A 25,623-nucleotide genomic window follows, 5' to 3' on the forward strand; every position below is an offset into this window, starting at 1 on the left:
ATAAGTCATTATCAGCCCAGGAAAAATATAATTTGCGATTTTAATTTCCTTCCCCCATTCTATTATGTAATGGTAGCTGACGTCAGCATGAGTTGCAGATATTTTCAGTTGGCGCAGGCGCAGTGAAGCCGCCCTAATTAAAAAAAAGGCTAATTTATCTTTTAATGTCAATTTCCTCACCCTCTCTCTCAGATCCGAGAAATTATGTATATTTTAATTTGTGAGCCAAAGAGGGGGGAAAAAGACAAATAAATTAACTATTTCCTGAGATAACACAACTGTCCTTAAACGCACGTCACGTGATGAGGTTACCACATTGTTGATTTAAAAAAATTCAGTAACTATTATAATCACGCTAACGTGAAGTGCAAAACACTCATTGACACTGAGATGGGTTTTTTTTTCCGCAAGCGGTTTTTTAAATTTTATTTTTAAACTTCTTCCTCCAAAGAAAATTCAGGGACGGTTTTTGGATCTTGGTGACATCGTCGCAAAGCTCACGCGGGTTTCACCGGATAATGTTTTTTTTTGCTTGTTTAAGAAAAGGTGACTTTTTAACGATTGAAATGTTATATTTTTTTATTAAAGAAAAGAAGCAAACAGGGTACTTTATTGTCAGGTAATTAATTATTTTTAAAGAAGCTGGTGTCACGGTGACCTTTCACCCTCCCGGCACAACAAGATGGCGGTGTTAGGGAGCCACTTGAGGGCTCAGCTCAGGATCATCGAAGTGCTTCGCGGGGGTTTGCTGGTAAGCTTCTTGTGACTAAGGGTGTTCTGCTCTTAAGTTAGTTGAATGTGTTGAGGGAACCTTTCGCTTCGTAACGAATGAATTCCACCAATATTCAAGGGAATATGACACCCTTCCCCGTTTGTTATCTTTCCAGGGTTCACGCTGTAACTCACGGCACAATCTGTTCGGGTCTGTGGATCTATTGGGAATTTTTTTTTTCTCGGTGGAGCAGATGAAGTGAAGCTGTAAGGTCTCCGAAACAGGAGGGGGTGGTGGGTACACAAACAGGCAATTTGCTTTTAGCGATGTTGGGATTTATGTAACAGCAGGGAAGACTTTCCTGTTGTTTGAATAGTGTCATGATATTTGGGGGGGGGGGCCTTAATGTTCACATGACAGGGTGTGAAACGTTGAATTTGAAAATTGGCAATTCCATCAGTGCTACATTTCCTCGGTACTATCTGGAAGTACTGATGTGCAACAAGTCTTTAAGGTGGGACTTGAACCCATGATTGTTTGTCTGAGCTGAGGGTGCTACCACTGAGTGAAGGCTCCATTTGATAACAAACTGGTGTCCTGTCTGTTACAGACATTACCCAGAGAAATTGATTGCATGAACATTTTGGTGCTTGGCTTCTTTTTGAGCTTGTGTTGTCACTCGAGTGCCTGAATTTAACTCACTAAAGTTGGTAGAAGAACAAAGATGGAAACAGGAGTAGGTTATCCAATCCCTCATGCCTGTTCCACTATTCCTTGAGATTGTGGTTGATCTACATCCTAATCCTATCTGTCCCCCAAGGCTCCATGTCCCTTTGACCCGCAAAAATAAATTGAACTCTAAGTTAGAATTATTAATTGAGCTAACACCTACTGCTTTTTCTGAAAAATCTTGCTCTGATAAAGGTTATGTTCCCTTGTTCTACCCCACCCACCAGTCGAAAAAGTAATCTATCAGTTCATTTCAAAATCTTAAACTTTACTTAAATCACCTCTTAATCTTCATGTAATTTCCCTTGTGTTTCAACCCTTGGAGCTGTGGTAATATTCTGGTGAATCTGCACTGCATTCCTTTCCAAGACTGAGGTATCCTTGGTGTGGTGCTCTGAACTGTATACAGCAGTCCAGGTGTGGTCTAACCAGAACTTTGTATGGCCACAACAGAAGCTTCCCCCCTTTACATTCTGGTGCTCCAGATATAAAGGTCACCATTCCATTAGCTTTTTTGATTTTTTTTTCGTACCTGACCACTACATTTGAGTGATCTGTGTACATAGATCCCTTAATCTCTTTGGACCACCACTGTTACTAGCTTTTCATCATTTTAAAAAAAAAAACTCATCTTTTTTTGGTCCAAAATAGATGATTTCTCACTTGCCTGTGATGAAGTCCTTCTGTTGCAGCTTTGCCCACTTGCTTAATCTGATGATGTCTATTTTGTTGTTCTGTGCTCCTCTCTCCAACACTTACTAAACTGTCAGTCCTTGTTACTGGCAAACTTTGGATAAATGGGTCTTTACCATACCTTGACCAGAGTTGACCTACTTGGTTTGAATTTAAACCAAGCTTGGCAGTTAACTGTCAGTCATCAGTTAACTGGTGTGTTTTCCATAGCAATGCTCCAACCAATCAGTCCACTTGCCAACCAATCAGCACACACTTCTCAGGAAGCATAAATTGTTGTTCCCTTTACATTTGGTATTCTTGTGAATTGTCCTGATGAGTGCAAGATGAAAAGCTTTGACAACGTGTGTCTTTTCCAGCAATACTGGGTCTTTATTGTTATCCAAGTGCTTACTAAATATAGTGAATTGTTGAGGCCCCAGCACAGATCCTTATTGGACACCACTCGTCACTTCTTTCCAATTTGAATACATAACCATTATCCCTGACTTTCAGTTTTTTTACTGCTTAACCAGGTCAATAATTTGCCATCGGAGAAACTGTGATTTCCTTTTTTAACCATGCCTTTGTCAATTTTGTATCATATTTGATTCACTGATGAGCTTTGGCACATGTATTTATAGAATCGCTAATGTTGTTTATTTCCACCGCCATAATGTCAGCTGACAACTTCCTTGCCTCAGCTCACCTGCTCCATGCCTTTGTTACCTTGAGACTCGACTATTCCAATGCACTCCTGGCTGGTGTCCCACATTCCACCTGCTGTAAATGAGTAAACTCTGCTGCCTGAGCCCTAAGTCACACCAAGTGCCTTTCATCTATTGCTCCTATGTGCTTTGACTTCCATGGCTTCCAGTTAAGCAACATCTCAATTTTAAAATTCTCACTTCTTGTTTGCAAATCTTCCCATTGCCTCGCCTATCTTTGTAATCTTCTCCGGTCTTACAGCCCCGCAAGCAATTTGTGCTCATCTAATTCTGATCTCTTGAGCATCCCCTCCTTTCAATTGGCATCTGTTTATTTCTGATTTTGCCATTATTGCATTTTGTGGTGTTAATCTATGATCTAGGTACTACATAAATATAAGTTGTTATATCCTTGGTGTGATACTGGAATTCAAGTGTTCGAGTTTTTGTCTGGGTGGGAGATACACATCAGTCACACAGCAGTGAAGTAAAATACTTGATCTCAATGATTTTGGGACTTTTGAATAGCACAGAAGTTATTATATCGCAACTACAGGACAGAAACAAGCCATTTGTCCCACCAGTATTTATGCTTCATGTGTCTCCTCACACCCTTTTTCTAAACTATCAACTCAACCTTTTATTCCTTCACATTTTGGGTTTTTTCTTTAAATGTATCTATGCTCAACTCTTCCCCCACAATTGGAAACATCTTTTCTACCTCTACCCTATCAAATCCTTTCATAATCTTGAAGACTTTAATCACTCCTTAGTCTTTTTTTTGAGACAAAATTCCTGGTTAATCTTTCCTGATTTTTTTTTCCTTTATTCTTTCATGAGATTTGGGCGTCACTGGTAGGGCTAGCATTTGTTGCCCATCCCTAATTGCTCTTGAGCAGAATGGCTTGCCAAACCATTCCAGAGAACATTGCTATGGGTCTGGAGGCAAATGTAGTTCAGACCAGGTAAGGACAGCAGATTTATTTCGCTAATGGGCATCGGTGAACCGAACCAGGTGGGTTTTTACAACAATCAACTATGGTTGCCATGATCATCATTAATGAGACTAGCTTTATATTCCAGATTTGCTAATTCAATTTAAATTCCACCAGCTGCCATGGTGGGATTTGAATCCATGTCCCCAGAGCATAAGCCTGAGCCCCTGGATTACTAATCTAATGACATTGCCACCAGGTCACCATCTCCCCTAATGGGCTCCACTTGGTTCTGGTATCATCATTTTAATAAACCTCTTGAACTCTCTCCAGTGCCTTTTGGGTCTTACCAGAACTGCTCTCAGTACACAAAAGATCTATACAAGTTGAACTTAACTTCTCCACTTTTCAATTCAGGCCCTCTAAAAATTAACCCTAGTGCTGTTTTTTTAGTGGCCTTTATTAGCCTGTGTTGAATCTGTATTCCGCCACCCATCTGTATTCCCTCTGCTCCCCTACCCCATTTAGGCACTAAAGAATATTTGGCCTCCGTTTCTTCCTACCTTAAACTTATTCTCTACTTTAATTCAAGTGTTTGCCACTGGACTAGAAGGTTCTGGGACTAAATCCCACTCCCAAGTCTAGGACACAATATAGATGGTCACACCTGTATGGCACTGAGACAGTGCTGCATTATCCAAGGAAGGGTTCCTTTGGGAAGGACCTTGGACGAAAGTTGTGAAAAATCCATGGTACCATTGAAAAGAGAGCAGATAGTCTTGTAGAACAATCCTGTACGCAAAATGTCTGCCTTTGAAAGCTGCTAACTTTATGTGCACTCAGACTTGAGGGGGAAAAGACGGACTTGGTCGACCAAGCTTGACCCAAGCAATCAGGATGCAAGTGAGCAAGGAAACCCCTAGAGCTCCCTCCCACCAGTTGTGTAGTCTCCCAAGAGAGTCTTTAGGCCATTTTGGGGGTGGGAAAAACATGGGAAATTCCTAAAGGAATCAGAACGTGTTCAGATCAGTGACAGTGAAGGAGTTTCCCAACCCCTCTTTTATAGGTCAAAAGCAAAATACCGCGGATGCTGAAAATCTGAAATAAACACAGAAAATGCTGGAAAAATTCAGCAGGTCTGGCAGCATCTGTGGAGAGAGAAACAGAGCTAACTTTAAGAGCCCGTATGACTCTCCTTCGAGCTCTGAAGAAGAGTCAAACAGACTCGATGTTAACTGTTTCTCCCTCTGCAGATGCTCTCTTTTATAGGCATGATAACAGGAAGCCAAGAATGCATCCAGCTCCTCTGTAGCGAATGAACTGGCAACTCACTCCAAGCATCGCCCTTCCTCTGCATCAAAGGAGAAATCTGCTGACGTCCCTCACAGGCACGACCTAGGCTGTTTCTAGTTCAAATCATCCGTCCACATACATGCCCAGTCTAGTCTGTTCCGTCGCATTCAATGCTTCAATAAAATCATTCTGAAGTATACTTCTGCCCCCCTCCAGAGCTATCTATTGTAATAACTAAAGGCTGTTACAGTGGGAATCATTCTAGTGATCACTCCTTTGTATCACCCCAGGGAACAAAAGCTGGCCACTGTACGCCAGATGTGGCTTAACCAGGGTCTCGCACCAGGACACCATGGTGTGCTTTCGTTTTATTCTAGATTGACCTTGGTGCCTGAGCACTTCAGTTACATTGGCAATAGCCTCTTGGCACTGCTCATTCGCCTTCAGGGACCCTTGTGCTGTAACTCCTAGATCACTGTCCCACTGAACAGACTTAAATTCTGTACTGGAAGTTCAAGAACGCCAATAAATTGGTTAAACATGATTTGCCCTTCATGTTGACTCTGCCTGGTTTTGTGAAGGGGAAATAATGTTTCACCAATTTATTGGAGTTCTTTGAAGGAGTCACATGTGCTGTGGATAAAGGTGAGTACTGCACTAGATTTCCAGAGGGCGTTTGATCGTGTTCCTGACCAAAGATTATTGTGGAAAATAAAAGCTCATGGTGTAGGGGATAACATTTTAGTATGGATAGAAGATTAGCTAGCTAACAGGAAACATGGTAGCCTTAAATGAAACAAAAACAAAAATAGCTGGAAAAACTCAGCAGGTCTGACAGCATCTGCAGAGAGGAATACAGTTAACGTTTCAAGTCTGTACAACTCTTCATCAGAACTAAGAAATATAGAAATAAGGAGAAATATAAGCTGGTTGAGGGGAGTGGGACAGGTGGAGCTGGATAGAGGGCTAATGATAGGCGGAGGCAAAGAAGAGATTGCCAAAGATGTCATAGACAAAAGGACAAAGAGGTGTTGACAGTGGTGATATTAGCTATAGAAAGTGCTAATGATGACATTAAGGGTAGAAAGCAGGACAAGCAAGTGACAGATAGCCCTAGTGGGGGTGGGGTGGGGGGGGGGGGGGGGGGAAGGGATCGAAATAGGCTAAACGGTAGAGATAAAACAATGGATGGAAATACATTTTAAAATAATGGAAAAAGGTGGGAAAGGAAAAATATATATAAAGTTTTTTTAAATCATAAATTATTGGAAAAGGGGTATCGGAAAGGGGGTGGGGATGGAGGAGAGAATTCATGATCTGAAGTTGTTGAACTCAATATTAAGTCCGGAAGGCTGTAAAATGTCTAGGCGGAAGGTGAGGTGCTGTTGCTCCAGTTTGCGTTGAGCTTCACTGGAACATTGCAGCAGGCCAAGGACGGACATGTGGGTATGAGAGCAGGGTGGTGTGTTGAAATGGTAAGCGACAGGGAGGTCTGGGTCATGCTTGCGGACACTGAAGGTATTCTGCAAAAATCACCCAGTCTGCGTTTGGTCTCTCCAATGTAGAGGAGACTGCATTGGGAGCAGCGAATGCAGTAGACTAAATTGAGGGAAATGCAAGTGAAATGCTGCTTCACTTGAAAGGAGTGTTTGGGCCCTTGGATGGTGAGGAGAGAGAAAGTGAAGGGGCAGGTGTTGCACCTCCTGCGGTTGCATGGGAAGGTACCGTGGGAGGGGTTTGAGGTGTAGGAGGTGATGGAGGAGTGGACCAGGGTGTCCCGGAGGGAACGGAGCCTTAAATGGTTCATTTTCTGATTGGCAGGATATAACAAGTGGTGTGCCATAGACATGCGTGCTGGGGCCTCAACATTTTACACTTTATATAAATGACTTGGATGAAGGGACAGAAAGTAAGGTTGCTAAATTTGCTGATGATACAAAGATAGGTAGGAAAGTAAGTTGTGAAGAGGAAGTAAGGAGGCTACAAGGGGACATAGGTTAAGTGAGTGGGCAAGGATCTGGCAAATGGAGTATAATGTGGCAAAATATGAAATTGTTCATTTTGACAGGAAGAATAAAAAAGAAGCATATTATCTAAATGGTGAGAGATTGCAGAGCTCTGACATGCAGAGATGTAGGGGTCCTAGTGCATGAATTGCAAAAGGCTAGTAGGCAGGTACAGCAAGTAATTAGAAAAGCTAAAAGAATGTTGTTATTGTTTATTGCGAGGGGAATTGAATATAAAAAGTAGGGAGGTTATGCTTCAGTTTTACAGGGCATTGTTGAGACCACATCTGGAGTCCTGTGCACAGTATTGGTCTCTTATTTAAGGAAGGATGTAAATGCATTGCAAACAGCTCAGAGAAGCATTACAAAACTACCAGGAATGGGCAGGTTCTCTTACGAGGAAAGGTTGGACAGGCTAGGCTTGTATCCGCTGGAGTTCAGAAGAGTAAGAGGCAACTTGATTGAAACTTTTAAGATCCTGAGGGGTCTTGACAGGGTGGATGTGGAGAAGATGTTTCCTGTTGTGGGAGAGTCTAGAATAAGGGGTCACTGTTTTAAAATAAGGGGTCACCCATTCAAGACAGTGATGAGAAGAAATTTTTTCTCTGAAGGTAATGAGCTTTTGGAACTCTTCCTCCAAAGGGCAGTGGAAGCAGTCTTTGAATGTCTTCAAGGCATAGCTAGAGAGATTCTTGATAAATAAGGGGGTGAAATGATATCTGGGGTAGGTGGGAGGTTACAGTCAGATCAGCCATGATCTTATTGAATGGCAGAGCAGGCTTGAAGGGCTGAGTGGCCTATTCCTTTTCCTAACTTGTATGTTTGAATGTACCAAGCATGGATAGCCTTAGGCTTGTGCACCTGCTTGACACTACCTTTTTTCTACATTGCAACTACCACATGTCTTTTGGGACTCCTCACCTCCTTATAAAGCAGGACAAATTCGATCTGCTCCATCAGTCTACTCCACATCATCAGTAAAGTGTTGGAAGGTGTCATTGACAATGCTATGAAGCGGCACATACACAAAAATAACCTCACCGATGCTCAGTTTGTGTTCTGCCAGGGCCGCTTGGCTCCAGACCTCAATACAGCCTTGGTCCAAACATGGAATAAGAGCTGATTTTGTGGTGGGAATGACTTGCCTTGATATCAGGACAGCATTTGACTGAGTGTGGCATCAAGGAGCACTATCAAACTGGAGTTAATGGAAATGGGGCAGGAAAAGCTCTTCACTGGTTGGAGTTGTACTTAGCACCAAGGAAAATGGTTGGAGGCCAACATCTCAATCCCAGGACATTGTTGCAGAAGTTCCTCAGGGAAGTGTCCGAGGCCTAGCCATCTCCAGCGGCTTCATCAATGACCACCCCTCTATCACAAGGTCAGAAGTGGGGATGTTGAGTGAATAATTGCACAATGTTCAGCACCATTTGCAATGATTCAGGTACTGAAGCAGTCCATGCCTGCATGCAGTGAGATCTGGACAGCATTCGGGCTTGGACTGATATGTGGCAAGTAATATTTGTGCCACTAGTGCCAGGCCAGCATTGTCTTCAACAAGAGAGAATCCAACGATCTCCCCATGACATTCAATGGCATTACCTTCACCGAATTGCTCGCTATCAACATCCTGGGTGTTACCATTAACCAAAAACTGAACTGGACTAGCCATATAAATACTGTGGCTACAAAAGCTGGTCAGAGGCTGGGAATTCTGTAGCTCACCTCCTGACTTCCAAAAGACTGTTCACCATCTACAAATCAGGAATGTGATGGAATACTCTGCAGTTGCCTGGATAAGTGCAGCTCCCACAACACCCAAGTTCGACACCATTCAGGACAAAACGGCCCACTTTATTAGCATTGCATCCACCACCTTGAACACTCACTCCCTCCACCATTGACACACAATGGCAGCAGTGTGTACTATCTACGAGATGCACAGCAGCAACTCACCAATACTCCTTCAATAGCACCTTCCAAACCTGTGACCTCTACCATTTCGAAGGACAAGGGCAGCAGGTACATGGGAACACCACCACCTTGAAATTCCCCTCCAAACCACTCACCATCCTGACCTGGAACTATAATCACCTTTGCTTCACTGTCACTGGTCAAAATCCTGGAACCCCTTTCCTAACAGCACTGTGGGTGTACCTACACCACATGGACTGCAGCTGTTCAAGAAGGGAGCTCACCACTGCCTTCTCAAGGGCAATTAGGGATGGGCAATAAAAATGCTGGCCTAGCCAATGACACCCACATCCCATGAAAGAATCTTTTAAAAAGTGAAAACTTGTCCAGTGGTTTTCATTGGGATCGTTAGGTAAATGTGGTTCATTTGGTTTGTTGATCTCCACAAGCATCATAACATTCATACAAAATAGGTGGTGGAAGTGTGGAACTCTTCTACAAAAAATAGATGCTAACTCAAATTAATTTTAAAATCAGAGGAGATGAACAGACTTTTGCTAGTCAAGGGATATGAAGACAAAGTGGATGGGTGGAGTTGGGACGCTGATCAGCCGTGATCTGACTGAATGGTGGTACAGGCTCAAGAGGCTGAACGTCCTACTCCTGTCCCAATGTTGATGGGCTTTGATGAAGAGAGTGGGAGGAGGCTCATGTGGAGTATGAACACAGACCGGTTCTGTGCTGCAAGTTCTATTCAATAGCGCTCACTGAGAGAACACAGTTCCTCAGTGTCTCTGCATTTCTGCTTTGCTAAAAAAATAAAATGCACCAACAAACTTACTCACCAGTTTTGGTGGTGTTGACAGTGGTTACCAGCTAGCTTACCAATTAGCAGCAAACACAACCAGGTTTGCACACAATATTCACAACAAAAGTTTACCAATGTTGTTTGTACCCAACTGCTTCAGTTGTGAAAAACAGCCCACAAGGCTCACCTAAAAATTCAGCCCGTGGCTCAGGCTCTTCCAAAGAGGAAAGGGAGTCGCTAAAAGCAGAAGTACCCATGTTTCAATTTTCACCGAGTGCCACTTCAGGAGAGAGCACGCCTGGGTTCCTGCTGCCCATTCCTGTCCAGCAATCCTTGCAGAAAAGTGCTCACGTGTACAATGCCAGCGGGACCGTAGGCAGCTGAAAGCCACTGATCAAATATCCTCCTGGCACCTGGGGTCAGTTGAACCCAATTTGCCAGGTGGGATCAGGTGGAATGTTGGTTTTATAGCCCCATCTAATATTACTCAGCACCTGACTTCAATGGAGGGGCAAAAATCAGGCATGTCAATCCCGTGTTGCACCCAAACCTCTGTTTTCCCCACAAGTTCCCATGCACCTGCTGGCTTTGTCCTTCTGGAGGTGGTGGAGGTCACAGTTTTTGAAGGTGCTGTCAAAGGAACCTCAGCAACTTGTTGCAGCGCATCCTGTGGCTAGGACACACTGCAGCAAAGTTTGCGTTGTTGATGGAGGGAGTGGATCTTTAAGGTGCTAAATAGGATGCTGATCAAGCAAGCTGTTTTGTCCTGGATGGTGTTGAGGGTTGTAAGTCTGGAAGAGATTACAGAGATGGGGAGGGGCGAGACCATGGAGGGAAGTGAAAACCAATGGTGAGAATTCTAAAAATTTAGATTTCGCTTGACCAGAAGCTGGCATAGGTCAAGAAGCACAGGTGATGCACAAACCAGGATTCGGTGCAAGTTAGGACAAGGGCAGCAAAGCTTTGGATGGCCTCAAGTTTAAGGAAAATAGAATGTGGGACACAGGAGTGAGTTAGAATAATCAAGTCTGGAGGTAACAAAGGAGAAACTGAGGCTTTTAGTAGATGAGCTGAGACAAGGACAGAGTCTAGCAGTGTGGGAGAGGGGGAAATAGGCAGTCTAAATGGCAACCTAAATATGTGGTTGAAAGCTCGTCTCGGTCAAATATTACACTGAGGTTGTGAACAGTTGCCACAGAGGAAGAGGGGGTGGGTTGGGAGGAGAGGCCTGGAGTTGGTGGCTCGGAATCCATAGAAAAGGGAAATATTGAACTACATCAGCTTTACCACACAGACAGGAGCAATTCAGCCTCTTCCCACCCTTTACATTTCACCCTTTCTCCCTCGTGTGCTGATCTAGGTTCCCCTTAGATGCATTTAAGCAGCTAATGTCATAAACGCTTTAATCACAGGAGATAGTGACTTAAGGACGTTCTGGAAGAATTTCTGTTTTTTTTTTGAAAAACACTCCCTTAAAAGGTTAATGCTGGTTGCTGCTGTTCCTGAAAAAGACAGAACCTTATAAGAAAAGGTAATTAAGCAGTTTTAAAGAAGCTGGAAGCCTCTTGACCCTGGTGGACTGTTTACAAAAGGGTCACATGGTTTATGGCTTTGAAAAAATAAGCCATCCCTGGAAAACTGTGTTTAAAATCTGTTTTTGGTTTTGCTTTGGAGAGAAAAGGAAGATCAACTGCTTGAGTAAAGGACACACCAGCTCTTGAAGCTCCACACCCAGTCCCAAAGCAGAGAGTGAATGGAAGTTACTCTGAAATCACTCTACATTCTGAAATCGACTGACTGCAAGTTTTCCTCGGGTCCGCTTGAACAGTGTAAATGTCAGCGATTGTTTCACAGACTAGTGCTGAGAAACCAACCATATAAGCCAGATGCCATTTCAAGGGCTGCACCATCCCTTGAAACATTGACTTTTAACCTTTTGGCAGAATTCCTCTATTTTACTTTTATTATCTTTTTGGGGTGTGTGTGTTTGTGTTTTGGAGATGGTCATTGCCTGGCACTTGGGTGGCGTGAATGTTACTTGCCACTTATCGGCCTAAGCCTGGATATTGTCCAGGTCTTGCTGCATGTGGGCATGGACTGCTTCAGTATCTGAGGAGTCACAAATTGAACATTGTGCAATCATCAGCGAACATCCCCACTTCGACCTTATGATGAAAGGAAGGTCATTGATGGAGCAGCTGAAGATGGTTGGGCCTAGGACACTACCCTGAGGAACTCCTGCAGTGATGTCCCTGGACTGAGATGGTTGTTGAAGGCCAGTCATAACCATCTTCCTTCGTGCTAGGTGTGACTCCAATCTGCGGAGAGTTTTTCCCCAGATTCCCATTGACTCTAGTTTTGCTCTGGCACTTTTTTTTTTAATAACTTTAACAACCAAACCAGAATCTACATAAATTAAGCAAGAACTAATGGGCAAATCACGGTCAATATAAATAACAAATTACATGTAAAATTGCAGATACAACAAAGATAGCTCTCAGATTTACTAGACAGCCCACCGACGGTGCATGTGGCACCAATTTCAGCCACCAAGTCCTTCAAGACTCTGATCTTCCTCCAATAGAATTCCTGCTCCTTTCCTTCCAAGGATTTGGCCACAGATTTCATCCTACAGCAGCTCGCACCCTACCTGAGGTACAGTCTTCAACAAAACAGGACGTTTCACCAGAACCTTCTCGGCTCTGCTCCGTTTGGTCTTGGTTGCGTGATGGATCCACCAGAATCACCTTTATCCGAAAAGTCCGTGGCGATCTTGTAACATTTTACGGCCAATGCTGGTTATTCAGTAGTTTTAAATTGAACAGAAACAGTGGCAGCAGCCTTACTTTGGATAGGGGATGGGCGATAAACAGCTTTCAGTTCCTCTGCCTGTGAGAATGCACCGCGCCCCTCTTTTTCAAAAATTGTAACAGTTATTGCAACATTAAGGGAGAGTTATTCAATTAGTCCCATGACAACCCAACCCCCCCACCCCACACAACTTTCCCCATAGCTCTGCAAACTTCTTCTCTTCAAATATTTGTCTAATTCCCTTTTGCGCCATACATCCCATCGTGATGTGTGTGTGTTTTGTGTGTGTGAATTTTTTTTTAAGTAAAGATTCCCAATTCCTCATGTCTGGATGTTTTTCCAGTTTCCTCAAATCTGTGTTCTGTTGTTACCCTTCTGACACTAGAAACAGTTTCTCCATATTCACTCTGTCAAAAACCTTCATGATTTTCAGCCGTTATCAAATCCCCTCTATTTTAAATGAGTTATAGATAAAGATACAGCGTGTGCTGTCCCCATCAAACAATCCCGGGGAGGTACAGCACTGGTTAGATACAGAGTAAAGCTCCCTCCACATTGTCGCCATCAAACACTCCCAAGGCAGGTACAGCAATGGGTTAGATACAGAGCAAAGCTCTGTAGTAACTGTAGCTTTAAAGAGTGTAGTGACTGTAGCTTTAAGACTTATTAAGTTGTGTAGTAACATGTGACAGCGTGAATGAATCAGCCTAAAGCACAGAGAACCTTAGGGGTAGAGTTTGTCTAGTTATGGATCTTGATGGAAGCATGTAACTGCTGCTGAAGCCCTGTAAAGAAAGTGCACTGTTTCTCATGAGAAACCTGTCTGGAAAAATCAAGTCCATAACAACTGGTGACAAGGACAAATTGGTTCCAGCGCTGTCCCTCACCCAGTGAATGGGAGTTTCTGGTTTTGAACAGAAGAAAGGGAAAATATACTCAACAGGCATGCCATATATGCCATATGCATATATGATCGACTCCATCGACTCATCCACAGAGGATTGGAGTCAATACATAGAATGCCTCAGTTTCTTTTTCCAAGCAAATAACAGCGGAGGAAAAAAGGAAAGCAACTCTCCTAAGCGTCTTTGGGAGTAAAACTTAGAATTTTTAATCCGTAGTTTGACGGCCCTGAACAGTCCCGATTCGAAGACCTTCTGCGAATTGGTAGACCTCGTAAAGGGTCATTTTCAACCCAATCCCTCTGTAATCATGCAGAGGTTCGGATTTAATTTGAGAGTAAGAGCCCCGGGGGAGACCATAGCAACGTATGTAGTGCAGTTGAAACAGCTAACTGAACGTTGTGAGGAGATTCTAAACGATATCTTAAGGGATCGTTTGGTCGGCCGTGTGCACGATGATGGCATTCAACAACGGTTATTAGCTGAAGTAAATATCGATTTTTAAAAGAGCATTGGAAATGGCACTTATGACAGTACCGAATGGGATTGACGGAAAGTACCGAATGGGATTCACGGGGTGGGGACAGACCCTGGGCACGGTGCGAAAACCAGGAGTCAGCCGCAAAGCGGGAGACAGTCCCTGCTACCCAAAAGTTTTTAAAGAATATACAGGTGACAGCTCAGCAGCAAATCTGAAAATGAAATGTCACTGTGGAGGACAGGAGGCAACAGTGATAATTGTGTAGGACAAAAGCCAGTGTGCAGGCACAGCCTAGCTTTGATGTGGGGCAAAACCCTTTTGTACTTTCTCACAAAATGCCTCAATGAGGTCCCAGGTTGGATTAAACCAGAAAATGCAGGAGACACTCAGCAGGTCAGGTAGTGTCGATGTAGAGAGGAGCAGAGCTAACCGTTTCAAGCCATTGAACAGTCATCAGAACAGGCAAAGGTTGAGATATATCAGGTTTTGGACAAGTCCGCAGGGAAAGGTTGGGGAGGGGAGGAAAGTGTGGAGGGCACGAGTGACTAAATGACAAAGGATGGTGCAAGGTAAAAGAGAGAGGCAATGGGAAAAAGTGAAACAAAAGATGCCTCTAGAGGAATTGGAAATGGTAATGGAGAACCATTATTGGCAATGCTGTCTGGGGAGAAACAGGGAGGGGTGGGTATATGATGTCAAATAGTTGAACTCTTTGGAGTCTGGAAAGTTGTTGAGTGCCCTAATTGAGAGATGAGGTAGTGTTCCTTGGGCTTCTCTTTTTGGCATCCTTGGGACAGTGTAGGAAGCTGAGGACAGGGAGATGAGAGGGGGAATGGAGAATCGGATATCGTGTTGCAGTGTTTTAATTTCTCTGCTTTGCTTTGCCCTGCTTGCAGAGTGCGACTTCACAATGGAGGATGCTGCAACCAGCTTGCCGGCCTTTCAGTACCGCATCGGACCAGACCACTTTCGACCTGATCTCTCGCTACAAGGAACGGCCATGGGAATACCTGCAGAGCGAAGGTTCTTGCTGCGTATTTAAATGACAAGTCATGCTCTATACTGACTCCATCACTGTGAATGAAGGCAAACACTGCTCAGTGATGCACAGTGATAAGTGGAAACTTGCTCAGATTGTGGGTTTCTCTTGGAAGCCATCCCTAACCCTGTGTTGATCGGTGCAGAATTCACCAGAAAGATGAAAGCAAGCCTTCAAATTTTGCTTAAATGTCATAAGTCTATGAATGTGGGCTTAGGGCATCTACGATTAAACTAATGGTACTTGACATAGATGAAATTGATTTCAGTTACTCACTGATTAAGAAGGCTGGCTCTGTGATATCCCACATACTGTCTCAAATAGAGCAATGTCACTTACTTTTAGGAGTATGGGGGTAACTAAGCTGCGACTTCAACTGGGCACCTTTCCAAATGCCTGTAGCCTTGCCTGTCCAGGAGGTTGCTCTGTGCATGAATCAATGACTTTGTTTTAAGGACTATGGTTAATGTACCTGAATGCAACAACTTAACCTGCGCTAGCCTACCATTGACTCAGCAATTGAACATTTTGGGAGATTCAGATTTACGGCTACTTAGAACTTTAGTAGTAACTTTTCTTCCTGCTAGTTTCAGAGACTGGTGGGCCTTGGACCAAACCTGATGCTGTCAAAAGAACTTGATGAACAATGAGGGACCGGGTGGGACAGTGGGTCAGACGCTGTCCTTTCCCCCTCTGGGACTGGGTGGGCCGGTGGGTCAGACACTGTCCTTTCCCCCTCTGGGACTGGGTGGGCCGGTGGGTCAGACACTGTCCTTTCCCTCTCTGGGACTGGGTGGGACAGTGGGTCAGACACTGTCCTTTCCCCCTCTGGGACTGGGTGGGACAGTGGGTCAGACACTGTCCTTTCCCCCTCTGGGACTGGGTGGGACAGTGGGTCAGACACTGTCCTTTCCCCCTCTGGGACTGGGTGGGACAGTGGGTCAGACACTGTCCTTTCCCCCTCTGGGACTGGGTGGGCCGGTGGGTCAGACACTGTCCTTTCCCCCTCTGGGACTGGGTGGGCCGGTGGGTCAGACACTGTCCTTTTCCCCCTCTGGGACTGGGTGGGCCGGTGGGTCAGACACTGTCCTTTCCCCCTCTGGGACTGGGTGGGACAGTGGGTCAGACACTGTCCTTTCCCCTCTGGGACTATGTAGGCAGTTGACCTGACACTCCCTGCTTGCTTCATACGATGAAGGATGAGCTGCAGCATTCCGGGTTCACAATCCTGCTCCATTCAGAAAGGGGATGTGTCGAAGATGTTACTGCTCATCCGCCATCAGTATCTCATACAGACGGTGGCAGAGATGAGGTCACATCTCGACTTCACTCCCATGCCAACTTTGTACACCCTAATCGGCCTGAGTCATATCCTCGTTCTGCCTTCCATGACCCAGGAGCAGGTGACCTGTTGCCAACCTTCCATGATTGTCCTGGACTCTCTCCAAGATGAAGCTCCAGGACATTTTTTCCTTTTTTCTTTCCAACACTTTTCAGAAAACTTTAAAAAAAAACTACTGGAGATCGGTGGGGGTGCAGGGAAAGGAGGGAAGAGGGATGTTTGACTGGCTTGTCAAGACTCATCCAATTGGGTAACAGAAGGCCCTGCTGACTTTCTGATTGGCCATGCTCCCTGAGGATGGCAACCAATGGCAGAGGGGAGGCTGGGCAGTGACAAAAGTGGAATTTAGAAGAATAAGAGGTGACTTGATTGAAACATATAGGATGCTAAGGGATCGTGACAGGGTGGATGTGGAGAGGATGTTTCCTCTTGTAGGAGAATCTAGAACTAGGGTCACTATTTAAAAATAAGTGGTTGCCTATTTAAGACAGAGATGAGGAGCAATTTTTTCTCTTTGAGTTTTTGGAACTCTCTTCCTGAAAAATTGGTGGAAACAGTCTGAATATTTATAAGGCAGAAGTAGATTGATTGTTGATGAGCAAGGGAGTGAAAGGTTATCAGGGATAGGCGGGAATGTGGAGTTGATGTTAAAATCAGATGAGTCATGATCTTATTAAATGGTGGAGCAGGTTTGAGGGGCCGAGTGGCCTACTCCTGCCCCTAATTCGTATGAAAGCTCCAGGAACTGCCTCAAACCCAGAATTGGCAATACTTGGCTCCAACTGTTTCACCCCTCTGACCTATCTCAACTAATTTAGAGGTGCAAATCCATGCTGCAGCAGGCTGCACTAACCGGAGCTGAGACCTTGGAGGGAGACCGTGATCTGACTCGAGTGCACGACAGCTGGTAGACTAGCAGGCCAAGGCATTGTGGAGGTTGAGGCTGCCAAGCGCGATTTCAATCATGTAAATCTTGATTTTTTTTTTCCTTTTCTTCCAAGTGGGTATCTTTTCTTTGAATATACAGAATCATATAGCACAGCAGCAGGCCATTTGGTCCATCAAGCCTGTGCCAACGCTTCAGTGAAATAACTACCTGATTAGTCTGCATCCCATTGCTCCTTTCCTAGTATAAATTGAAATCCAGTTACTGAAAGACAGCAATTCAGTGTTGCAGTCACTCTGCATAAATTGTCCCTCAGTCTCTCTCTCTCTTTGTGTTCTGTTGCAGAGTACGTCGAGCGATATGGCAAACAGCCAGTCTGGGCTGACTATCGGAGGAACCATAAAGGTGGGGTCCCACCTCAGAAGACCAGAAAAACCTGCATAGTAAGATCAGTGCTTTCCTCGTGGCTGTTCACTTTTTGGCTTTTGTTAGTGTACCAGACCCCAGGATGAAGTTTTGGCCTTGAAGAAGTTGCAACAGGGATTGAGCAAAATGAGACCAGTGCTTAACTGGTTCTAGAGTTAAATTCAGGGCAGGGTTTCATAAACTTGGCTTGAGGACATACAAAATCTCTGCTGCCGTGTCCTTACTCACACCAGGTTCCGTTCATCCATCACTCTTGTGCTCATTGGGTCTCTTACAATGTTTTGATTTTTAAAATAATTCTCACCCTTGTTTTCAGGTCTTCCCCCCAGATCTTGCCGCTTCCTATCTCTGTGATCACCTCCAGCCCCACAGTCCTCCGAGTCACCTGCGCTCACCTAATAAGACCATAAGACGTAGGAGCAGAAGTAGGACATTCAGCCCATCGAGTCTGCTCCGCCATTCAATGAGACCGTGGCTGATCCGATAATCCTCAACTCCACTTTCCTGCCTTCTCCCCTTAAGCCTGTATGTCGTTTCTTTTTGAATAATCATCTAATTCCGTCTTGAATGCCTCGATTGAATCTGCCTCCGCCACACTCTCAGGCAGTGCATTCCTAATCACTCGCTGTGTGGGAGAAGTTTTTCTCATGTCGCTTTTGCCAGTTACCTTAAATCTATGCCCTCTCGTTCTCGATCCTTTCACGAGTGGGAACTGTTTTTCCCCCTATCTGCTCTGCCCAGACCCCACATGATTGTGCATACTTCCGTCAAATCTCTTCTCAGCTGCCTTTCCTTCAAAGAAGAGAATCCCAACTTCGCCAATCTTTCTTCAGAAGTTTCTCATCCCTGGAACCATTCTAGTCAACCGCTTCTGTACTCTCTCTAATGACTTCACATCCTTCCTAAATTGTGGCACACAGAACTGTACGCAATACTCCAACTGAGGTCCAACTAGTGTCTCATACAAGTTCAAGTTGTATTCCCCTGAGTTTGGAAAGTTGAAGGATGGTCTGATCAATGTGTTTCAATTGATTTAAGGGATTGGATAGAGTAGGTCCAGAGAAGTTGATTCCTGTGTTGGGGGAATAGAGAACAAAGGGGCCAAGACGTTAAAATTTGAGTTGGGTCATTCTGGAGTGAAATGAGGAATCTCCTCTTCGCACTAAAAGGGGAGTGGAAATCAGGAACCTGATGCCCTGAAAGGCAATGAGGTCAACTCAAATACTCAAGACTGAGATTGGTAGATTTTCATGAAGGAAAGGTATCGAGGGATATGGAGAAAAGGCAGATAAATTAAGTTGTAGCGCAGATCAACCATATTCGAATTGAATTTAACTGAAGACTCAAGGTAAAAACACACAAAGGAATGCTAGAAATACTCAGCATGCCAGGCAGTATCTGTGGGGAGAGACAGAGTCAACGCAACATGACCTGAAACGATAGCTCTGTTTCTGTCTCTTGATGCTGTCTGACCTGCTGAGTATCTGTGCTGTGGACTCTGTGTAATTGAGTGCTGCTCCTCTTGCCACCTTGAAAAGATCCGTGTACGTAAATCCCCAGGCCCCTCTGTTCCTGTTAAAATGATCCTATTATAATGAGCTGCTTTTCTTCCGCAGAGAGGGGATAAGCTCAGTGGCAATCCCTGCCCAATATGTCGGGATCCGAAGATTCAGGTTGACCACAGGGTGAGCATTTCCAAACACTTGCAGGTTTTATTATAATAAATGTAAAATAAAAACAGTAAATGCTGGAAAAGCTCAGCAGGTCTGGCAGCATCTGTGGAGAGAGAAACTGTGTTAACGTTTCAAGTCTGTATGACTCTTCTTCAGAGTTAAAGCAAAGTAGAAATATGATGGATTTTATACTGCTTAAGAGGGGTTGGATCAGGTGGAACAAAATAGAGGTTGGATAAGTGGGAGCTCAGGAGAGATTGACAAAGATGTCATGGACACAAGACAAAAGGAGTGTTAATTGTAGTGCTAAGGACTAAAGAAGGTGCTGATAGCGGCATAATGTGTTACTAGCAGAACAAGGGTGAGTGCCCTGTCAAAGCACAACATAGAAACAAGTGACAGATGGCCCTGAGGGGGTTGAGGGGAAAAAGAATAAAAAAAGGATTTTAAAAATATATATTTTTTAAAAATTAAAAATGAATTATAAAAGGGGTCAAGTTGGAGGAGAGAGTTCATTGCCTGGTTGTTGAACTCAGTGTTAAGTCCGGAAGGCTGTAAGGTTCCTAATCGGAAGATGAGGTGCTGTTCCTCCAGTTTGCATTGGGCTTCACTGGAACATTGCAGCAGGCCATGGACGGACATGTGGGCATGAGAGCAGGATGGTATGTTTGAAATGACAAGCGACGGGAAGGTCTGAGTTATGCTTGTGGACTGAGTGAAGGTGTTCCGCAAAGCAGTCACCCAGTCTGCCTTTAGTTTCCCCAATGTAGAGACCACATTGAGAGCAACAAATACAGTAGGCCAAATTGAAGGGGATGCAAGTGAAGCGGTGCTTCACCTGAAAGGGGCCTTGGACAGTGATGGGTGAGGAGGTAAAGGGGCAGGTGTTGCACCTTCTGCAATTTCATGGAAAGGGGATGAGGAGTTGGGCGTGATGGAGGAGTGGACCAGGGTGTCACAGAGGGAACACTCCCTAAGGAATGTTGACGGAGGTGAGAGGGTAAGATGTGTTTGGTGGTGGCATCAAGCTGGATTTGGCGGAATTCCATAGGGACTATTGAAGCTTAGATGCTTCCAAAAAGAATCTCGATGAGAGTACATGAGACACCAGGGAATAGAAAGACTTACTGATGGGCTGAAATGAGGCAGGTGGAATGGGAGGAGACACGTGTGGTGTATAAGCACCAGCACAAATCCATTGAGCTGAATGGCCTGATTCTGTACGTTCAATGCAATTCAGGATTTATATCATTATGTAAATAGCAAAACTAGGGCTGAGTTTATATTGTCCTAATTGTTTGATGTACCATTGAGACTCTGGGTTCCATTTCCTGCAGAATGTGAAGCTCCTGGAACAATTCATTTGTTCTCACTCTGGTGTCATGTATCATCCGACCAGAACTGGTAAGCATTTGATTCATCGCTGCTTAATTATGACTTTCAGTACACACAAGTTCAACGTTTAAGCAAAATTTGAATTCACAAAATCGGTGAAGCATTCAGCAAATCAGCTTCCCTCATGGCTGAATGAAGCTATCTAGCTTGCTGCTGAACCCAACAGACCAGAAGGTCACCAAGTCAATAAACGAGTCAATCTTAGCCAGAGTGGATAAGTTTTCTAACTGTGTTTGTCAGTCATTGTCCTTACCCACCCTCCAAACCCAGGACTGGGTGGGACAGTGTGTCAGACATTGTCCTTTTCCCCCTCGGAGACTGAATGGGGGCAGTGGATCAGACACTGACCTTTCCACTTCGGAGACTGGGTGGAGTAGTTGGACAGATGGAAGAGTTTTGCCTCTGCTTGCCATTTTTTCCCTGATATTGAGCAGTTTGTGGGAATATTTGTCGTTCAGTTGCACCCTGATCACTCGGTTCTTCATCCCGTAGTTTTGGCTTAGACAGGTAGTCGGGGTGTGTTTTTGTTCTTTTACTGAGTGATAACTCTGCTTCATCTCATTCGATCCTAGGTATTTGTATGAAACAGTATAAGAAGTTGACCAAAGCGATACAGGATGCTAAGGATCACGGTAGGAAGCCTGGGCAATGGGGAACACAAAGCATAAATGAAAGAAAAGGAAGAGGATTGGGGAGAAATCCTGCTCCAATTACATTGTGAATTGTCTGAATTTAAACCTCTGCTGTAGTGTAATAAGTTTGACTCCACCATTTCACCCCGGGTCTTAAGTGATGGGGGCCCGTTAGACAGCTAGCGTGTGGTGCAGATTAATGCCAATTGTGTGGGTTCAACTCACGTTCTGGCTGAGATAGACTTGGGACCTGCCTCTTCTCCCTGCCCCTGAGAGTGGAAGGCAATGGCAAACCACCACTGCCAAGAAACCAGCTCAGGATAAAGCATCGGCAGAATATGAGCCAAGGACCTGCCTTCTGGCAGAACACACATGAAGGAATGAAATTGGGTGGTGCAGTGGGGGTACACAATGTCCTTTTATCTCTGCAACAGGGATTCAGTTTTAGCACAGTGAGGAAATAAGATTCTATTCAAAGAATTGCTGAAGACTAATGCATAGCATTCATCCTCATTGATCTCCACTTTACAAGTTTGACTTGAACATCAAAGACGCACATCCTGCCTGTTGGTAACTTATCTTTCTAACCTCCTCTAGTCCTAGAAACCTTCAAGAACTCTTTTTTCCTCCATCTCTGGCCTCCTGTGCATCCCCAGTTTTAATTGTTCCACCATTGCTAGCTGTTCCTGCAGCTGCTAAAGCCTAAACCCTTCTCCCCTCCTTAAAACTTAGCTGACTAAGCTTTTGGTCATGTGTCCTAATTTCTCATGTGGCTTTGTGTCAAATTTTGTTTGACACACCTTGGGATGTTTGATAACATGAAGGCACACGGTGCTGGTATTAATGGTGATGATCTATGAGGTGTTTTTCTCTCTCTCTCTCTCTCCCTCTCTCTCTCTCTCCAAGATCACAAAGATCCCATGTTGTATTGCTGCTCTATGCTGAGCCGGTCGATTTCAACAGGGCCGCTGTGAACTATCAGGGATAGGGTGAGGGAAAACAAATATAAAAACAAAAAAACTGCGGATGCTGGAAATCCAAAACAAAGACTGAACTACCTGGAAAAACTCAGCAGGTCTGGCAGCATCGACGGAGAAGAAGAGTTGACGTTTCGAGTCCTCACGACCCTTCAACAGAACTGAGGGTCATGAGGACTCGAAACATCAACTCTTTTCTTCTCCGCCGATGCTGCCAGAACTGCTGAGTTTTTCCAGGTAATTCTGTGAGGGAAAACAAGTCTGCTTCCTGTCAACCTATGGCTAGAAATGGGCAAGAGATCGATCAGCAGGCAAAAAGCAGAGCTGTGATGTCCACTGTTTTTGTTTAACCAACTGACAATTGAATGTCCAGTTTAGTGTAATATTAACTGCCACTTGGGAACCTCATGGCTGAGCTGAACCCCACTGAGTCTTTTGGGTTTTCAGATTAGAGACCAACTGCATTGTAGGAATGAAGAGTAAAGCAATAAATGTATTATTCAAGGCTCAGTTCCTGAGTTGTGTTTAATGCGCCTCTCCCATTTCGACTGGTAACACACACCCCCTGTTCTGCTGCTGCTAATTCTATGTCCCGCACTCTATTGCAGGTTTGCTTGGATTCCAAGTCCCGCACATTGAGATCAATCCGGACGATTACTCTGGTTCCCATGGGGCGGTGGGAAAAACTCCACCCCCACCCTGGCAGGAGGGCCCCTGGTACAGCTGGTATCAGTGGCAGGAGCCGCCTGAGAAGGAGATCGCTCGGATTCGTAAGATGTACAAACCCTTCCTAAAAGAGAACGTCACTCAAACTTCAACTAAAACGTCATAGCTTTTGAAATGGTCCCAGCCGCTACTGATCAAGTTATGTGGATGTGGTTCTGCACGTTTGGCTAAAATTGTTTCAGAATAAAATTAAAGCAGTCAATGATCCAGCCTACTCACTGGAGTTTGTGATGGAATGGGAATTGATACTAAACATCCTGCCTCAGAGCTGCTTCATTTTGAAGATTGGACTGTACATAATTTAAATATTTAATATTTAAGCATTTATAGTTGAGGGAGCAGAGCTTTGGGGATGACAGCTTGGAGAGGGTTTAGAGATTTACTTTGATGGTACCATGGATGAGGGGGAATTCAGTTTTCTGGAGAGACTAAAATTGTTTTTTAAAAAAGGTGAGGTTTAAAAGGCATTCAAAATTTTAAGGGGTTTTTCATAAGAGTAGAAGCTTTTCTTAAATCTGCTATACAAACAAAAAAGGTTCATAGACTCGAAACATCAACTTGGTTTCCCTCTCCACAGATGCTGTCAGACCTGAGTTTTTCCATCCTTTTCTGTTTTTGTTTCTAACTTTCAGCATCTGTAGTATTTTGCTTTTATCTTAATTCTGCTTACTGAATAGAAACATTCCTGTGAAGTGCCTGGGCATGTTTTACTACTTTTAAAGGTGCAGTATTAATGATAAGAAATTAATCAAAGGACAGAAATTTCAGAATATGCAAAGTAATTAAGAGGGAGGAAATAAAGAAAAAATGTATTTTATCATCTGCAATGTACTGTCTGAAAGGATGGGGGAAAACAGGGTTAGTAATAACTGAGAATATGATAAATACCTGGAAGGGCTACATTGAAGAGCCAGGGAAGGTGAAACTAATTGGAATACTGTACCAAAGAGTTGGCCCAAGAATAGTGGACTGTCTTCTGGGCTAAATGTTGTGAAAAGGCATTACTTTGAGGCCAGTCTGAGAAGACAAATGATCCCAGGATTTTTGGCTACTGTGATGCGCTGGCAATAAGCTATAATCTGTTATGATTTGAGGAGGGTGGTAATTCATTCACTTTATGGTCATCAAATTGTGCTGCTGTATCCCTGATTATGAGGGCTTAAAACCTTGCTTGCTAGTGCCCACCTTATTGACTCTTCTTTTGGGGAAGGTAGACAAAGTCAGTAGGCTTTCAGCGCATGACATACCTCTCAACCCTCCAAGGCAGCTGTGGTAAATGAGGTGTGCAAACCAAGCAAACACGGTGGTCCAGGCCAATATCAACAATTAAGTGTTGCATGATCCCTGTGAGCCTATGCAGGTAGCCCAAAGCTTACCATTGTCTCCTTATGTGATTTTAAACCCTTATGCAGACTGAGGGCAGGGATGTGTGGTCCTGCAGTCTCATCTCTGCTAACCCACAGCAAAGCTGTTTGCAGTAGGGTAAATGGAATATGCCCCTGCTAGCAGAGCACATGCAGTAGATCAGACAAAAATAAAATCTACACTTACTTTCATATTTTGCTTTGAGACTCAAATACGGGGAGAGAAAAATTGGGCCAGATAAACCAAAGCAAAAAAAAAATGATTCCACAACTCAATGTGCTGCCATTGGAGACTAAAATAAATATTGCTCCTACCAATGTATGTAAATTGTGATAATTGAAAATTTCATACACATACAGCCATCCCTTTTCTATTCAGTAATGAATATTCAATAAAGTGTTAGCAATGGGCAGTTAAAAGCTTTAAGAATGAGGCTCAATGCACTCCATGTCTCAATGAGATACTGTTCTGCAGCTGGGCTATGGAGGAAATTCAGGCTGAACTTTTCTGCTTCAAAGTTCTGTGGTTTGTGATCTGGATTTTCCAATCCAACTTGCCTATAAACTACTGCTGTAAACCCAGCATGCAACATAGCTGATAGTAGTGCTTTGCACTCTCAACCATAAATTTCCGCAATGGGAATACCTCAAATGAGCTGAAAAGGACAATGAACAGCTGCATGAGGTTAAGCAGAGGGGCTCTATCAGTCAGTCACCATGTGTAACACCCAGTCGAAGCATAATTTTAACCATTAAGGTGCCCTAATAATTTTAATATTTCAGTTAATAAAATCCACTGTTTATTCTTTGACTGTGTTGAATCTCTTATTCCAACTAATAAATATTCACAATACTTAAATCAGATAGCAGCATCTTTCCATGTATGTCTTTTTAGTGTAAAATAATTTTATTTGTATGTTCTTAAAGATTTTTTGTGGTACTTGTTCTCAATTCAATTAAAAAAGTCCCGTGAAGCAAATGCACCAAATGGTTATTTCTACTTGGCACAGGATTAGTGCAAATGCAAAGTAGAACATTCCTTGGTAAAACAAAAAAAAATCACAAGTCCACCATGCCATGCCAAACTTGACCCAAGGAGTTAAAGCAGATTTAAACACAGTTGCCCAACATGTAGCCAGCCCATCCAATAGATTTGAGCCTCTCCATAGGGCTATCCCATACACTTGTGTGGC

The 25,623-nt window shown here is 43.9% G+C and overlaps 1 protein-coding gene across 1 annotated transcript; it reads left to right on the forward strand.

The window, feature by feature from the left end:
* Positions 1-365: 365 nt before the first annotated feature.
* Positions 366-25,238, forward strand: mrps18b (mitochondrial ribosomal protein S18B). Its single transcript, XM_041212963.1, has 7 exons — positions 366-751; positions 14,867-14,993; positions 17,583-17,680; positions 19,280-19,348; positions 20,674-20,740; positions 21,304-21,363; positions 22,949-25,238. Exons 1-7 carry the CDS (start codon positions 683-685, stop codon positions 23,170-23,172), a joined length of 714 nt encoding a protein of 237 aa, XP_041068897.1. The 5' UTR covers positions 366-682; the 3' UTR covers positions 23,173-25,238.
* Positions 25,239-25,623: the final 385 nt, after the last annotated feature.

The sequence above is a fragment of the Carcharodon carcharias genome, chromosome 19 (assembly GCF_017639515.1).
Source record: "Carcharodon carcharias isolate sCarCar2 chromosome 19, sCarCar2.pri, whole genome shotgun sequence".
In the NCBI taxonomy this organism is placed as follows: domain Eukaryota; kingdom Metazoa; phylum Chordata; class Chondrichthyes; order Lamniformes; family Lamnidae; genus Carcharodon; species Carcharodon carcharias.

Bases quoted from the DNA above. Each gene is read 5' to 3' on its own strand.
- mrps18b (XM_041212963.1), top strand. From the start codon at position 683: ATGGCGGTGTTAGGGAGCCACTTGAGGGCTCAGCTCAGGATCATCGAA. The intron at 17,681-19,279 runs GTAAGATCAGTG...TTTCTTCCGCAG, and splicing joins AGACCAGAAAAACCTGCATA to AGAGGGGATAAGCTCAGTGG. The intron at 19,349-20,673 runs GTGAGCATTTCC...CATTTCCTGCAG, and splicing joins AGATTCAGGTTGACCACAGG to AATGTGAAGCTCCTGGAACA.